General features: G+C 36.5%; 1 protein-coding gene across 9 annotated transcripts in view; it reads right to left on the reverse strand.

The window, feature by feature from the left end:
• Positions 1 to 17,742, reverse strand: part of MEIS2 (Meis homeobox 2) — a 269,315-nt gene that overhangs the window by 250,139 nt on the left and 1,434 nt on the right. For 5 of the 9 annotated variants that reach the window (XM_088145422.1, XM_088145419.1, XM_088145427.1 and 2 more), the window contains exons 2-7: positions 16,604 to 16,836; positions 15,002 to 15,143; positions 14,294 to 14,344; positions 13,505 to 13,555; positions 12,536 to 12,685; positions 376 to 490 (exon numbers count right to left, since the gene is read on the reverse strand). In XM_088145422.1, coding sequence (XP_088001548.1) covers positions 376 to 490; positions 12,536 to 12,685; positions 13,505 to 13,555; positions 14,294 to 14,344; positions 15,002 to 15,143; positions 16,604 to 16,836 — 742 coding nt within the window. Of the gene's footprint in view, positions 1 to 375; positions 491 to 12,535; positions 12,686 to 13,504; positions 13,556 to 14,293; positions 14,345 to 15,001; positions 15,144 to 16,603; positions 16,837 to 17,366; positions 17,600 to 17,742 lie in introns of all 9 variants that reach the window. The other 4 variants (XM_088145420.1, XM_088145428.1, XM_088145426.1 and 1 more) reach the window with 2 other exon arrangements.

Genomic DNA, 17,742 nt, shown 5'->3' on the forward strand with positions numbered 1-17,742 from the left:
TACTTAGAGACTAGTATGAATTGCTGCACCACAATTGGGGTTCATGTCTGCCATATTTACTTATACCACACACACACACACACACACACACACAACCCTGTAGATAGCCAAATTTGTAAAGGAATTGGCAGAACTAATCAATTGTTATTGCGAAGCTTGTTTGAAGATTAGATATTTGGCTTTGAAATAATAATAAAAAACAGCTAAGAAGGTTGAAAAAAGGAAATAAGTGTCTCCCTAAGTTACATCTGATTACATTGCAAGCCTGCCACTCTTGTGTTTACACTACGGCAGATGTACTGATATAATAAAAGACACTGAAGTTATTTTAGTCATGCCTACTTTGCACAGGGAAAAAAAAGCTTGACCTTTTACCTTGCTCACTGCTGTTGTCTCCACTCTGGGAAGCATGGCCCCCACTGGAAGGCCCTGGTGTGCCTGCTGAGTGCGTTGACGTTGCATCATCATGATCTCTCCAAGAGGAAGGATTCTGGTGTCAGAATGTCCATTTTTTCCCACAGTTATCATTCCAATAGCAAATCGAGGAAGGGAGGTTGGGAAGCCAGAAAAAAAGTAGGCAGGTTAGCATTTGCAAAAATTCCTAAAATTCAGATACTGTTCAGAGGCAAATGATTACTGAGGTTGCAATCCTATACCATTTACCTTGGGATATGTTCTCTTGAAGATATGAGATTTATTTTTGACTCAATATATACAGAAATATATTGTGACATACTAATCTTATCTATATTTAAGTTACATTCATTTTCATATATTTACTCCACAATTAAATGCAGCTCTAATAACAGTTTAAAGTTCTTTTCCTTAAAAGAATATTTTTGACTTTTTGCACTTGTAACAACCAGCAGCTAAGTTAAGGAAATATTTTAATAACGTTTTATATTTATATGGTCACAAAACAATTCTATAGACAAGCCTACTCAGATAAAGGAATATTAAGTTCAATAGCAATTATACCCAAGTAAATCAATATATGATTGCCATCTAGTTCTAATAAAAAAATCACTATAGACATTCAAACACACAGCTGAACTACCATTTCTCTTTTGTTCAGTTTTCACTACCAAGCCTGCATCAAGTATCTTAATTTTTTTTTTCTGATATGGGAAGGGAGATTAATAATTATAACACACACAAAAACTAGTTTTTCTCTATTATAAGCGTGCAGTAAATAACATTGCAAACAAAATACACCTAATAAGGGAAGACAGGAGATATTTTTGAAAGAATATACAGCTAAATAGTAAATGTCAATTTAAACTTGCATATCTAGCTAAATACAGTCAGCTAGATATGCAAGTTTAAATTGACATTTACAGTACATTCTTCTAAAATCTTTCTCTTTGATATATAATGACAATGTAAATAATCATAGGAGATTTGGCAAAGCTTCCCTAAATGAAAGCATGCTACAGCAGTTTAGTAATATAATTTCCATTTGCTTTTAATTTATTGAGTATTGGTTTTCCTGGAGAGAATTGCTACTTAAAAAGGTATGTGAAGAAAGCTGAAAGTTGCAGCTAAGTGCTACTTTACTAAGCATATTCTCCTCCTAGTCCTCCTCCCCTTTCCTGATCATTCCCAATACCCTGCTGTTGCTTAAAGGAAAACAGGAATTCTACTGTACAGGAAAAGCTTTATCAGCACCACATGAAGGCAGGCAAGGGATGGAATTTCCTCCGGCAGAAAAGGAGAACAAGAACACATGCAATAGATCAGACTTAGGGCTGAACTTCCATTGCTTGTCACCTATACATGACAACTTAAATTAAACACATCCTAACAAGAAACACTTTTGTAAAATACTCTGTGTTCAGGAAAATATCATGAACCATAAGCTGTTCCAAATAAAAGGCATCATGATTTACTCTGTAGTAAACATCATCACCATCAACAACTACATCTCTCTCTCACACGCGCACACACATATTTTATATACACACACACACACATATATATATCACATCAGGCACAATCAGTCAGTTATAATTCCATTAAAGTCAACAGGCTGTGGAAAGTTGTCAGAATCGTGCTATGTCAATGCACATCTAAAATGTTTTGGTCCCTGAGGTGAACAAGGCAAATGATAAATCCCATACGTTAAAAATTTATATAGAAAAATACCAATCCCTTCAAAACTGGAGATGGAAAATCACCCCAATAATTAAATCATTTTAATGACTCCCCAAATTATTACAGCTTAAGCCAAATGCTTAATTGTAGGATTGGCACTGAATCATGTCTACGTACTATCTCAAGTTACCCTCTTCAAACCATCTTATGAGTCATTTGTCTTATAAAAATGTCAAGTAAATCTGCATAATCACATTCTGAAATCAAACCAAAACTAAACTGAATGGGCATTATCCCCCTTGTCTTCCAATGAGCAATGGCTAAGCAGTGAAAGACGGATAAAGAGAAACAGTTAATAAAAACTACATAACTCTCTTATTTAGATCAGCAGAACTATCTACAAAAATAAATCAAAATTGGAATACTGCATTTAAAAAATAGTTTTCTATCAATCTAATCTACACATTTTTGCATAAATCAATGTCAACATGACAGAAAGTAGCAGTAGAGAATAACATTGTACTATTGTTAAAATTAATACTTTAAAACTATAACAAATTAATATTCTTCTCCCACAATATACAAAAATAATACCATATTGCAAACTCAGGAAGATTTAAAACAAAAGAACACAAAGAATTTGAAAGAGACTGAAATGTTTAGATTATTTATACTTATATCTATTATGTGTGTCTATGTGAAGACACAGAGAGATGCATACACATGTGTACACACACAGATAAATATTTCAAAAAAGCAATGATATTAGATTTCAGGGAAACTTATATGGAAATAAAATGTCATGATCAAGCAAGTTTCTGTGCAAGTCTCTATTAAACAGATTGAGCCTGTGAGCTCCTCTTTTTATCTCTGAGTTAGGAAACCACTCAAATAGCTTCAAGCTGAAGGCAAACAGCAGACAGGAGCACTTCAGCCCTCTGCAGCCTCTCAGCGTCAGCTGTTTGCCGGATGGTAATCAGATAAAGAGCTAGAAGAAATACATGAAAAGGTAACAAAACAATAGCATGGCATGCATTTAGTCCTCCAATAGCATGCTGAAACCTACTTTTTATAAAATATATAAAATAAGTTTGCCTAGGCTACACATTTCAGAGAGTATAATGTTAACATTATGCTCTGCAGGCTTTCTTAAGCTGGCTTCTGTTGAAGGCCCTTAGTTCACTATTAAAATTTCAGTAATTTATCCAGTTAACATCTTAGTTAAGTTTTAAGGCACATGTCAACCAAAACCTATCATACCACATATAAAAGCCAGGTGTTTCTGGCTTAGAAAAAGACACTGAGTAAAAATTCTTGTGGCAGAAATAACTTGCTTTTTATACCAACTTATGTTGTCCTCCATTCAGAGATTCAATCCAAATTAGAAGGAGGGAGTAGCAACTACTCCTTAAAATTTTAAAAGCTACCATTTATATGAAAAATATTGCACTTATTTTACTTTAGCATAAAATATATTTATATGAATTTAAGCTGCTTTTTCTCCCAGATAGTCCACTACTCAATATCCTAACTGGACAGTAAAATATTACTTCAACAGGGATTCATACATCGATAGCAACAAGCTATTTGTGGAGGAACACCTACACCTCTGCCCTCTTATCTTCCAAGGAAAGGAATAATAGAGGAACTTAGGAAGAATATCTGGGAAATTTCTCCTTCAACATCAGCTGCCCTAAATTGTTCCCTAGCTCTGCCTAACAGTATACCCAGTACTATAAACAATCATATTCAATCATTCATTATTAGTATTATAACAAACATGGCACCACATCCATATTTTGAGAGCATGACTCATGAGCAAATAATCAGTCTCATCCACAAGTCAATGGCAGCAATGGGATCTTTCATCCTGGGTATTTCTACAAAAATATTTATAAGTAAATTTGAACAGTTTGTTTCATTAGATTTACAAAAATATTTGTAAGTAAATTTGAACACAGTTTATTTCATTAGATTTAAATGCCACCCCACTCCACATCTTCTTAGTTTTTACAGAAAATTAAAGTCACATTAGAGAGACTTGATAAGTAAAATAACCTTCTAATTTTAATGTAGTAGGCCAACAGTGTCCCTCCATAAAATTTAGCTTCTTTAGCTAAAAGATGGTATCCTATCTTGTGTTCTGCCTTGATCTAAGATTTACCAGAATGAATATTTTGGAGCAAATTTGGGGGGAGGAGAGTAACAGGGAAATTGCAAGAGAACACAGCTAGGAATTGTCCCATTGCATGAACAGAAATGCATCACACTGTACATGGCATTTGACTGCCCGGTTTTCTATAGAGTTCACTGTGTATTCATATGTAGATCCTGAATGTCATTGATTAAATCCACTTTTTGAAAATTATTCAAAATATACCATGTCTTACTTTGGGATGCCATAGGAGTTTTATTTACATAACCCTATGGTTTTTCAATCATTTGAAATCATAACAAGTTGATCATTTATGAATTCAACTGGAATCAACTTTTCATGTATGACCACTTAAAGCACTAAAGAATTTATATTTCAGTATTGTATATATAAAAAAAAACCTGGCTAAATTTAATATGTAACAATAGCATATAGAGTATACATCATCTCAAACAACATACACAAATTGTTTGAGCTGAAGAGAACAAAAGCTTGCAATAAGCAAAACCATAACCTTTCACACTTATGAGAATATGTCTTCAGTATAGAGGTACGCTGAAGCATATGGAAAACTACTGAAAAAGTCAACTCACATTATCTAGCTATCTTTTGGAAATGACATGTTTTACTAAGACTGAAGCCAATGTAGAGTAGCAATGCAGATGTTAAGGTGGGGGGGTAGTTTGATCATCACCGTATTTGTTTTTTTAACTTGTTATCCCACCCTATGACTTAAAATGGGGGAGCATAAGAATTGAATTAAGACAATTATACACTGTCACAGCAACTATTTCTTTAATTTTGCATATACTATTACCACACATATTTAAACAGTAGTATGAATATGCTGAATTTAATCACCAGCTAAAGTGCAACATACTATGGAATGCAGAGTTCACATGTATCTATTCCCAATAGTTTTAATAATTGGGAGTCAAATATGGCACTCCTCTTGCTCTTATCTAATTGTGTTAAAGAGCAGTGTTACCAGGAGCAAAGCAGTGAATACTGAGTGGCACACAATAGAAGGAGATGGAAAATAGATACAAGAAGCTAGGTCTCCAGGGGCAGTATTTTCTATTTGCTGGGCTAAGACTCACAGCTGATAATGCAAGTTGTAATTAATATAAAAGCAGGAGACAATATGGGGAAGGCTTGTACTAGCAGGGCCACAGGAGATCACTCTACAGCTATCTACTGTTTCTCATTTATGTATACAGCTTTCTACAGAAACACAATTCTGCCAGTGTTTTTTTCCCTTGAAAGTTAAAAAAAAATTGATTTTGCACCATCATTGGATTTTGCTAAATCTAGAGAAGAGCATGGAAAGGACAAGAGTCTCTAGACATATGAAGCAAATATACTGTGTACTGTTTTGCTGTTGTTACAAATGTAGTGGAAGTTTTAAATGTTTTAACTGCTACATGCTTTAAAAAAAAAGCATTATTTTCAATGCAGGACAGCTTTAGAATAACTATTTATTAACATTCCACAGAGGCATGTGATTGTTTATATGCTTGAATGCTGGTCACTCATCTTGTACAGTGCCAAGGATAGTGATTTAACAAGCCTCAAACTTCTGTGTAAATGACAGCTTACACAGATACAGATGGATTAACTCTGCATTCCTTATGCAACCCAAACTTTCACTGGGCAAAATCACTTTAATTATGCAAGGGGCTCCTCTGGGGTTGATTCTGATCTCACACTGTTTTTATAGTAGTACAACTCAATTTTCCATTATGAAGTTACTTGTATTTCAGAATAACATGGGCAAGTTAAAAATTATCTATCTATCTATCTATCTATCTATCTATCTATCTATCTATCTATCTATCTATATCCATCCATCCATCCATCCATCCATCCATCCATCCATCCATCCATCCATCCATCCTGGTGAATAGCAAGAAGAAGATAGAATCCACTGATTTTGATGGACATTTCAAATATATGCAAACATCCAAAATAGTTCTCCCATCTATGGCATTCATAAAATATCCTGATAGAAAAAAATCTTCCACCTCTGGATTACAAGTTAAGAAGATGTATAGTACATCTTGTATACTAGATTGCACTTAGTTCTTATAAATCAGTTTTGCATATGAGGACATTGAAAATTTGACATGGCATGATGACTATAAGCTAAATACATCTCATTTCATCTAAGGCCTCACCATAAACTAGATGAGATCTTATATCATCCAAACAGTACTGTGAACACCAGCTAAATTACAAAACTTACCTAAAGGTTTGGTTCTACTTACTAGTATATTACAGAACAAGATTCATACATGGTACCATATGAAAATATAATCTATACTCACACTAAAACATTGTAAAGTACAGTATATGAAATTCCAGAACTGCTGGCATAAGCAGTGTATTTATAAATAAACTTTGGTAAGAAAATATATAGATTTAATACACATTCAAATATACACATGAACACAAACATAATCCCACTTAAATTTAAATAGCTTAATCTGATTTTATAAGAGTGCAATCTTATGCATGTCTTTTTAGAAGTAAATCTCACTGAGTTCAGCAAAAGATATTCACATATCTATGCACAGGACTGCAGCGTTTATAACGTACATATTAAAACAACATCACACATAAACAGTCTTTTAGATAAGAAAAACACAAAAGTAACAATAATAAATGCCTAAAATTGTACTACAATTCCGCATCAATGCTATGCACAAAGAATATAATAAATGAGGGTAGAGGGTTTCTAAAGAGATGTGATGCTTTTTATAGCACATCTCAACATAAATTTCTTTCACTATACTTACATTTTTACAAGTATTTTATACCATACATGTATCAGTCTATATAAACCTCTATAAATGTATTATGTTTTCTTGTACATTTAAGATTCCAACTGATCTAATATGTGAGCTATGTTGATACAAAAGTTATACCTGCTTATTCATGAAAGTGGACTCTTTCTACATGTATCAGCCTTTTTTCTTATCACAGATGTTATGCCTTTTATATGATTATTGAACAGTGTTCTAAAGAGTACTTTTAGTGTACAGTATACCTTCATTACACAATGGAACTAGTAAAAAATAAGCAAAACTAAAAACAAATGCCAACATAGATGGAGATTGATTTCAGTTAAATTGTAAATACCTTACTTGATGAGGCAATTCAGACGTTACAGGCAAAAACTTGACTGCATTTAAGATACTGGGACCAAAATGTAAAAGCATTATAATATCAAATAAAATGTATACAATGGATTTTAGTGAAATGAAGATAATTTATACAAAGTTTATTAGAAAAGGTATTAGCTACCAAATCTGTTATTCCTCGACAACAAGCACTAGGGGCCTAGTATGGTATATGCTAAAACCAGCAACTTTGCAAGCTTCACACTATGAGCTATGGAATATAGCAGTCTACTATTATTTTGACTGTAAAAGCTGATTACATTTCTTTTTTATATTTTACACAGTATGATCACTGGAAAATAGTATAGTCCTGGAGCCACCTACTTCTCAGTAATCCTACTGAAAATATTATTTTTAAGCAATTCCCCCTTCCCCCAAAGGTTTGTAATGATTGTACTGTAATGATACAGTAAATAGAACTGCAACTGTGAACTGCTTCACAGAATCTGTTTGAAGCAGAGTCCATACAAGTAAGCAGTTATGTCTGTTAATTTGTTCTCAGTCCTAAATATAATAAAACATAAAGTCTTTAAGACCCGATATTACATTCCTGGCAAGTCTAACATTCCACAAATTTGTGTTCCATTGGGGATAAACCCTTTTGGAGGAAATTGCTGCTTATGCCTTAAAAAATCTAGAAATCAAGGCTGAGCAACCCCAACAAATGTATATTCCCTACATAACTTATTTATTTTAATATATATTATTTACTGGGTACTGGAAAACTGCAGCCCAGCCTAAAATATTTTACATGAACGTATTTGTCATACTGATGTGGCATCAATTCTTGTTAACGTTTGTCTTAAATATTTATACATGTGTGCACAGGACTCATTTAACTATAGTTCAAATGTGAAAGTAGTTTTATGTATAAAAGGTAAATATAAAGCCTCCTTCAAGTCACACCCTACTCTTGGTAACTTCATGGACACGGAGAATTCGGAGCAGTCTTGCCAAAAATATGAGTTTGTCATTGCCTTCTTCCAGAATTTTCCCCCGTTCTTAATCTAGGTTATAGTCCCAGGGTTTCCTGGTGGTCTCTCATCCATGTACTAATCAGATTTGACCCTGCTTAGCTTTTTGAGATCAGCCAAGGTTGACTAGGTTCTGTGACCAAAGTGCAAGATTTTACACACTACAGTGCAAGAAATCCTGCATGTGTACAATTAAATAAGATGAGCAATCCAGTGCTGGCTCTGTGTGTGTGTTTTCAGAAACTTTTTAAAATTCTTCTTTTTTGTAAATTCTATACTTTAGCATCTTTGATACATACCTAACAAATACTTTGTAAACTGATCCTCAAAGTACATTCCTAGAAAGTCACTATCTCTTGCTTTAATCATCTAATATAAAGCTAGAAAACCCTGCTTTACAGGTCTAGTGTAAAGTATTTTAAACATTTAGAAACTGTTCTATGCATTATTATAAAGAAAAATAGTATGAATGAATCTATTCCAAATATTCATTTACATAACTGGAATATATATACTTGCACAGTAAAGGCAGATTAAGACTAAAAGCCTATTTGCTATCAGTCTTAACCTCCATTTTGAAAGACTTGAAATTAGATGTAGGCCATTTTCTATTTCCCTTTTCTCAGACCATTAACAAATGTAATAAAATAAGTTGTAATACTATCAGTGGTTATACACAAGGTCCTTTGAAATATATGGGATTTCCATATAAATTATGTATGTATGTATGTATGTATGTATGTGTGTGTGTATGTGTGTGTATATATATATATATATATATATATATATATATGAATGAATGAATGAATGAATGAATGAATACAGGATTATATTTAATAAATGTTTTTAATTGTTAGCTACTTTTAAAGAATCTAAAAAATATATTTAAAACTACATGAGTGATGGTTAACCAAAGTCAAGGTTGGGGAATCTGGAGTTCATATACATACATGTAGGTGACAATGATAAATTGCATTCCTAAGAAGCAGAAGTCAACAATAGCTACAGTAGTATTTTATCTGGGTTGTTTCAATTACAGCATGTTTCTACAAATCTACAACTAATACTTGAGTACAATAAAAATATATGAGAGTATTCAAAATTCAAACTGTAATTGTGGGCTGTTATATTTACTAACTCTGCCACAGTATATATCAAATATAGCAATTTTTCAGTAACTACCAGTATCCCAGTCTTTGACTAACAAAGTTCCTGGGCAACTTATTCTTACTGTATTATAAAAGAATTAACAATAATTAACAGAACAGTAAATAACATTAAATATATGCATTTTATTGCTACCAATATTAGAAAGACTCTGGCTTTTTGCATAAAGCTAGTACTTTTGCCAAGATCAAGCCTTTCCTTATAACAAATTACTGTAAATTATATTTTTCAGCAATGCAGTCCTACAAAGAGAACACACAGTATTTGAATATAGGGATATTATTGTGAATATTAGCTTCTCTGATATTTCCTTAGTGTCAACTGTATTTTTCAAGCTGTACCATAATATATAACTTACAACCACATTAGGACCCAATAAACTGCTACCACAATTGCTATACTGCTATATATCTATAACCATGAACATTCACATGCACACAGAACAGAAGATAGAAATACTGGAATATCAAGTATTTTTCACAAACTGTCATTTGCACAAGAGAAGCTCTGGCCTAGACAAGTTAAAACATCTTTAAAGCTATCAATTAATCACCATTCAGGTGAAATACTCTAAGTATTTCAGAGTAAATACAGCTATAAGAAGGATCAAAACAATGGCCAGGAGTTAACACAGAGAAAACACCATGCCATCTTGTGTCCTTAAGTGGTTCATCATAACACCTGCACCACCCTTCACCAAATGAGACTTAGCCGTAGGCTGTATTTAAATATGCATATCAAAGCAAGCAAAAAATAAATCTTGAATAGCAATTTGGAGAAATCCTCATGTTTATCCATTGTAAGTGTCAGGTAGAAATCTACAAATAAACAACTTTATTCAAGATTTTTCATCTCCACATTAAAATTGCAAAATGCATTATTATTACTGATTATTAATAAAGTATTATACTTTACAATAATTTGTATGTATCTGTATGTGTACATTATTCTTATTATCTGTATGTATATCAAACGCATCCTTATGAGTATATGTTAGTTGGTGATGTTAACATACATATCTAATAAGGCACAATTCCCAAATGCACCTGTGTGATATAACTATTAATTTCCCAGTTGGTGTTCTGGTTGCACAAATTATTAGTTCCTTTCAAAAAAAAAAGTATCAGGGAGCTAAAGTAAGAATGGTAGAGCCCAAATGTCCAGGGCCCAAATGTCTGTTATTTAAATAGGCTTTAAATAATTATAGCCATCAAAGTGGTAAACCCTAACAGGTTTAGGATAGACTGTCACATTTCTCTAAGTTTGCTGTTTCACCATTTGAAGGGTAGGAAAAGATTATTTTCTATGAAGATGGTTATATTACAAAATGTGAGTCCCCTGAAACTTCATCTTATCACTGCGGTTGAATTTGAATATTGTAACAGAGCACTTCAAATTGGCTTGAGCATTTACCATCTGCTGGAGCCCTAAACAGTATAGTTTATCTAATCTCCTTTAATATAAACATCAGCATGGTCCATTTCTACACTTCCACTTGAAACAAACTTACACTAAAACTGTTCTGGGAAGACATGCAATGTTTTGTATATACATATTCTGCTCTTTCAGGATGCCTGTCATTTCAGATTCTAACAATCCCATAAACGTATGTATGCCCTAATTTAAGGTTTAAATTACAAACAACATATATTTTTGAAACTATTATATTGCTCCATAGACCTTACTAACTACAAATGATACAACAGAACACTAAGGAAGCATTCAGTATTTTCTTGCTTACATGCTTTGACAGCAATAATTATAAAATCCCATGAAATTTGGCCCTGAAGATTTCAAAAGAAGCAAAAACAATTATATTTTTAAGACAGAATGGTCCATAACTAATATTTAATAAAATGAATTAATATTTAATAAAAGCAAATATTTAACCTTCTGACTTTTTAAAAAAAGAAAACAAATAGAAAATATTCTTCACTTTTGTATCTACTTTTCATAGCAGACTAAAGACTTATAGATTCTTATACATAGCACAGGAATCCCTCTGTCACATGTTACAATAATATTCCTGCTATGCTATTCTTAGTTTATACCACTTGTTTTATGAACTCATTTACAATGCCTATGTAAATTCTTCTCTACACTTTTAGCAATAAGCTATTATTCACACTTGTACCCTAACTATGTGTCCTTTTTGTACACTGTATGTTTTCTTCTAAATTAAGTGATTTATTAATGTACATAAAAAGTTTTCATAAGCTCTTCTATACAGCATAACCGCTCATGTAAAATGCTATTCCCAGACGTATTTGTGAATATTCAACAAAAAGAACTAATTGAGCTACTTTACTTTAGCTGTTTACTTTAGTAGTAGTAAAGTTTAGTACTAAAGTACTTTAATAAACTTTACTAAACAGCTAATGTACAGTTACTCAGTCAAAATTATCTGCAGTTTCTAAAAAGTATTGTTAATAATTGGCATATCAAGATTATTGAAATTTATTATGAAGAAGCTTCAGCCACTTGTCAATGTGTACAAATTCTAACAATAAGTTGCCACAGAGAAAAAAGTGTTGATATTTATAACTTTGCTTCAGTGTAGTGTACAACTGCTAATAATTCTGCCTAGACAAAGTGTGGAGGAAATCCCATTTTTAAATAACTGAATAATTTCAATTTTCTCTTTTTCTTTGTTCTGACATTAATGGCATGGTTCATAAAGCAGAAAATATTGCCCATTTTTACTGGACAGTTTGTCAACTCTTCAATTTGTCAATGTTGTAAACTTTACAAGGAATACTTTAAACTTCTCAGTAATAAAATACAAAGGAATATTCTTCCATCAGAAACTCAGATTTAAAAAATAGCTCTGTAACTGGTAACAGAGGTGAATTCAAAGTAAACAATTACAATACAAGGGTGATGGTAAGAAAATCCTTAATTAATAACAGTCCAGGAGTTTACTAAATGGGTAAGAGCCATCACAAATTATTCAAAAGACTTACATGGTCAGCTAAATTTGTGGATGATCCTGAGAGTTCTTCATGGTCAGATTTGGAGCTCCCATCTCTTTCATCAATAACTAGATCTATGGGCATTTTTCCTTTCAAACAGCTAATGTACCGATGGCAGAAATTATCACACAACTCATGAACCTGAATATAACATTTAAATAAAGGAAGAGAAAAAAGATGTATTTTTAAAAGAGGGGGAAAGCAAAACTATTAGACTGCAACTTGACCTCCCCCCCCCCATTGCAAAAGAAGCACTGCGATCTATTCTAAGAGTAACTCTAATTAAGAGGCATATAGTTGAAGCAAGGAAACAATAGAGAAATTGTTACAGCACATATTATTCCCCAGAGACTTGCCTGAGCAACAAGTGTGTGTGTGTGGGGGGGGGGGATGCACAGCTACTAAGCGTTAGCCTATTCTATAGATAGAAGAAATCCGATTTGAGGATATTATCAGAAGCACTGAGATCTGGATAAATAAAATCTAGAAACATAGGCAGTTCAACCAAGAAGAGTGAAGGAAAGGACTGGGGGAGAACAGTGTACGTATTCTGAAATCTCTCTAGGAGCAAGGAGAGATCTTTAGTATAAAATAATTTTCTTGTAGCATTTAGCCTTTTCATGTGCTGCATAAGGTGCTGAGAATAATGGGTCTATAATTATTCTGAATGATAAGTTTCTTAAAATACTATCTCTGGATCAAACAATCTACAATATGGTAAAAAGACAGAAAAGGAAAGGATACAGCTGATACTTGAAAAGAAGGTAGGAAATAATGGAGAAGTTCCAGAAAAAAACGGGGAGAGAAGTTTAGAAAAAAGAAAAAGAGCTATGCACTTTTGGTTTAGTGTCAGGCGGTGCTTTGTACCAGTTACAGTGTCCTTCTGAGTTTCCCCAAGGGTTGTTGGAGGCCAGGAGGAGAAAAAGGAAAAGGAAAAGAGGGAGTGCCCCTTGCTCTTACCTTTTCTAATTCCAAAAGGTGAAACCTTAAGACTTGTATTGCTTGTATCATCTGAAAGAAAACAGGGAGCAAAGGAATTGTCATATAAGAGAGGGAAGAGGCAAGTCAGGGCGTGGGGGATTGTCAGGGCGCGCTGTCATTATCCAGGATTTTAGCTCTTTGGACACACTTGGGCAATTTTGATCAACTTTAACCTAAAGCACTTGATTTTTTTTTTAAAAAAATCCAATCACACATAAACACACACACACACTTGAAGAGAAACAGCGATAAGTGGTTTGCCGAGATGTCATCCCCTGTGGTTTCTTAAAGTCTGCAAAGCAACCAAGTGCTAAACATCCACTCACCACTCCATCCGCTTTAAAAAAAGAAAGAAAGAAAACAAGGTGAAATGGCTTCAGATGAATGGTCTGTATTCACCTCTTTTTAAATGGATTTCCAGTACTTTTAATATTAAAATTGGACAAATTAGCAAAAGAATCACACTCGGCAGCTTCAAACTCTTTTCTGAAGCCATGATTTCCTTCTCTTTTGCTTCCCAGGGCTTTAACCCAGCTTTGCAACACATTAGGAGCTCAAGTATCTGTTGTCCTCTTTCTGTGTTAAGAATTTGAGTTCCTTGAAGTCCCTGGGTAAGGATAATTTCTTTTTCTCCCAGGTTCCTGGCACTTCTATAAATGTGTCTCCAGTCCCTCTTCCTACTAAATATTTTATTTTAGCTGAGGGTAAGCAAGTGGAGTCTCCCAGAGCAAAAGAGGTCAAAATCAAAGAAGACAGGAAGAACCTTACCAAATTATCCAATTCTGGGTTTGAAGAAAAAAGTGGTTTTTCTGCCCGAACCTACATGGGGGGGGAGGGGGAAAGAGTGAGGAGGAATCAGTGTGTGTTTCAGCTACCTTAAAACTCCCTATTTGTTGGGCATGAGCCCCCACCCCACTTCACAGTCTAATTATAATGGATCAAAACATGAATTAGTTGCAAGCCATTTTCAATGCCGAAGAGAAATCTGAAAACTTAGGCCACTCAGGGAAACCATCACTCTTTCTGTCCCACACAAGCTTCCCTCTCCCCCACTTCGCAATTCCAACTGAGGGCTGAGGAATGGGCCTAACAACCCTTGAAGTTTGTCTCTCCCACCAACCCTTCTAACAATGCCCCCTTCCTGTGAGCTGAGGGAACCAAAGAATGTCTCCCAGCAGACCTTCCTTGCACAGAGAAGGAAAGAGGAAAAAAGGGATAATAGAGAGGTGGTAAGGAAATGGGAAATATGCCCTAGACCCAGTTTGCCCTGAACAGTCCCCCCCCCCACGACACTCCAAGCTACCCAAGAGCAGGCGCCGCCCTCCCCTCTCCCAAGGCCTGAAGAGCAGCAGGCCTCTTCGCGCGGGCCTGGGGTGTCTTCTGAGGGTGTCTTTTGAGAGAGGTGTCGCGCGCTCAGGGTGGGGGCAGGGTGTGCGGGGAAGGGGCGGGGAAAAGCGGGGAGGGAAAGAGTTCGACCTGTTTGGCGAAGACGGCGATGTCCTCGTTGAAGGAGTCGGAGGAGCAGACGTCTCCGCCGGCCACCCCGGGCTCTCGGGGAGTGCAGGTGGCGAGCTCGCACTTTTCAAAGACCAGAGCTAACAGAGGGAACAACGGGTGCCTGCCGGGCGATGACACACAAAGAAAAGGAGGGGAGAACGACATTAAGAAAATACGGGGGAAAGCCTAATCAACAAGTTTCTTCCTCGGTCAAAAATAAAATAAACATATCTATCTTCACGCGCAATCTTACGTGCCTTGGCCTTTCCATAAGTAATGGAAGGGACGACACGAGGCCAAACGCAGAAAGTAACAACACATGCAGACGTCTCCCCACAATAATCCTGGGCCAAAACCGAGCTCCACAAACCCGTGTGTGCCACCAGCACAAGTACCCAGCCCCAGGTTCCGCTGCGAAGGTCCCGCAGCTTTAACCTAGCAAGGAAACCAGCAGAACCCTCGTCTAGTACCTAAACGGGAAGACTTGACTTTTACCCAAACTCTAAGGTCGCTTCATATTTTGGTGAGAACTAACAAGAGACATACTATCTGGCGGAGGGAGGGAGAGGAGAAGGAAGGGGATCCCGGGGCGGTAGAGGCTGAAGAAATGCGTCCAGATTAAATATCGACTGCCCCGTCATAAAAGAGAAGAGGACTGAATAAATTTCTCCTCATTGTCCGGGCAGATACTGCCTGGAGAATCAGGGTCTGACTGGGTGATATGTGCGTTAAAATAGTAAATGTCCTTATGTTCGGTGTTCTTTCGAAATCTTTGCTCCTAGTGTTATGGCACAAGGGCTGTTACTGCATGCGTTAAAGAAAGAAAAATATCACCTAAATAAAACTTTGTTGAAGAGAACACCATTCTCCCAATCTTCCCATTCCCCCACCCCGGCTTTGTTTTTAAGGACTAACCCACAACATTTTATTTTGAGTAATTCTGCATTTACAGAGCAACATCTAAATAAACAGCACAATCCCCAGTGATTTCAGTAGCATTTGCATATGTGTAAATGAGTCCGGGGAAACTAGGCTTCCTTTTCATTTCTAAGATGCTAGAGAGCAATAATGGTTTTAAAAAGCTCTTAAGTAGCTGTCTTTAAGATTGGGGTGTCCGAAGAATGGAGAAGCCTAGCAACACTGATTTCACTAAAATCTGAATGCAGTTCCAGTACACCTCTTGTGTCAAAATCCATGCCCATCAATCCCTCCTGCGTTCTCCGTGGGATTTCTTAGCTGAACTTTCCCAGTATTTGTATCATTTTTACTTTATCGACCTAAAATGTTTTTATTACTTACAAAAATGCAGAAAAGAACTGTTGATCTATAGTGACAAATTACACGTGTCCTCTAGATTCAAGGAAGAAACCCCGAGGAGGATTTTACGAAGGAGAGATTGTTTAAAAGCCGCTACTCTTCAAAAAATCTTGTGCCTACCGCACTCCTTGTGCTGCATGACTACCCCTCCATCCCCTTTCTCTGATCTCCCCAGCCCTTTGCACACACACACACAAACCCCGAAATACACATATGCTGCAAGGAACGGGCCACAGCGCCTGGCTTGCCTTGCCTTGTACCTACCCATAGATTGCATCCTTGTCCCGCTTCAAGGCGTCATTGACAGCCGATCCCATGCTGGCCGGCATGACATTGGGGTGCGGGGCATGGGCTCCATAATGCTGGCTGGCATGCAGTGGCGGGCCGTGGTTCAAGTGGTGTACTGGGGGGATCGGCCTGGGGGCGTGAGGGTCTCCATACATGGAAGCAGGTACCCCTACTCCGTCCATCCCGCCGTAATGAGGCAGCTCATCGTACTGTCAAAAAGAAAATGGGCCAGAAAAGGAGAGAAGCAGAACCAGAAGAAGAGAGAGAGGAAAGCGAGAGAGAAAGAGAAAGGGGAGGGGGGAGAGAGGGGGAGAAATAAACAAAAAAAAAACACAACAACAGAAGTCAGAAGAGAGTAAAGCACCCAGGCAAGTCAGACAAAACAGAGCGAAACTACAAACCAAGACCAGCCACAACAGAGAGGAAAGCGATACAAACTGAAATCAAAATAAAAAGTGCAGTCGACAGAGCTGGGGGGAAGGGCAAGGGAGGAAGGGGGCAAGGAATGTGTGTGTGTGTGAGCCGGTTGTGGGGAGAGCTCTATCGAAGGCAAAATACGGGAAGGGGAAGTGTGAAAGGGAAGAAGGAGGAAACGGTCTACGAATTAGAGGAGACGGGGCAACAGATAAACTAACATCCCACCGGTAACCAGATTAATGCTGCAGAGTAGGAAGGGAAAGCAAGCCTGAAAAGGGAAAGAAGGGCGCGAGAGAATGGGAGCAAATAATCTGAAAGTTACCAGAAACATTATTTAGTCGCAATTCCCCCTTGTCCTTGTCAAAATCAGAGACAAACCAAGCAGCAAATGTAGCTGTATTTCCCAGGCAGCGGCGGCGGCAGCAGCGGCAGCAACAGCCACAGCAGCAGAAGCGGCGGCGGCGGCGGCAGCAGCAGGCAAACCTTCCCCCCTGAAAACCGCGCGCCACTGAGCAGTTAGAGAGGAGCAGGGAAATCGCGCTGTTGGGGGAAAAGCTAGAGAGGAAAGAAGCGTGGAACAATTGCACACGCACACACACACGCACACACACACACACAGAGGGAGACACACACACACATAGAGAGAGGGAAAGAAAGAGAGACATAGAGGCACACGCACACACAAAACTGGTGAATAA

Source organism: Python bivittatus, unplaced genomic scaffold, assembly GCF_059951505.1.
Source record: "Python bivittatus isolate LINGU-HERP-01145 unplaced genomic scaffold, Pbiv_v1 ctg000480_np1212, whole genome shotgun sequence".
Lineage (NCBI taxonomy): Eukaryota > Metazoa > Chordata > Lepidosauria > Squamata > Pythonidae > Python > Python bivittatus.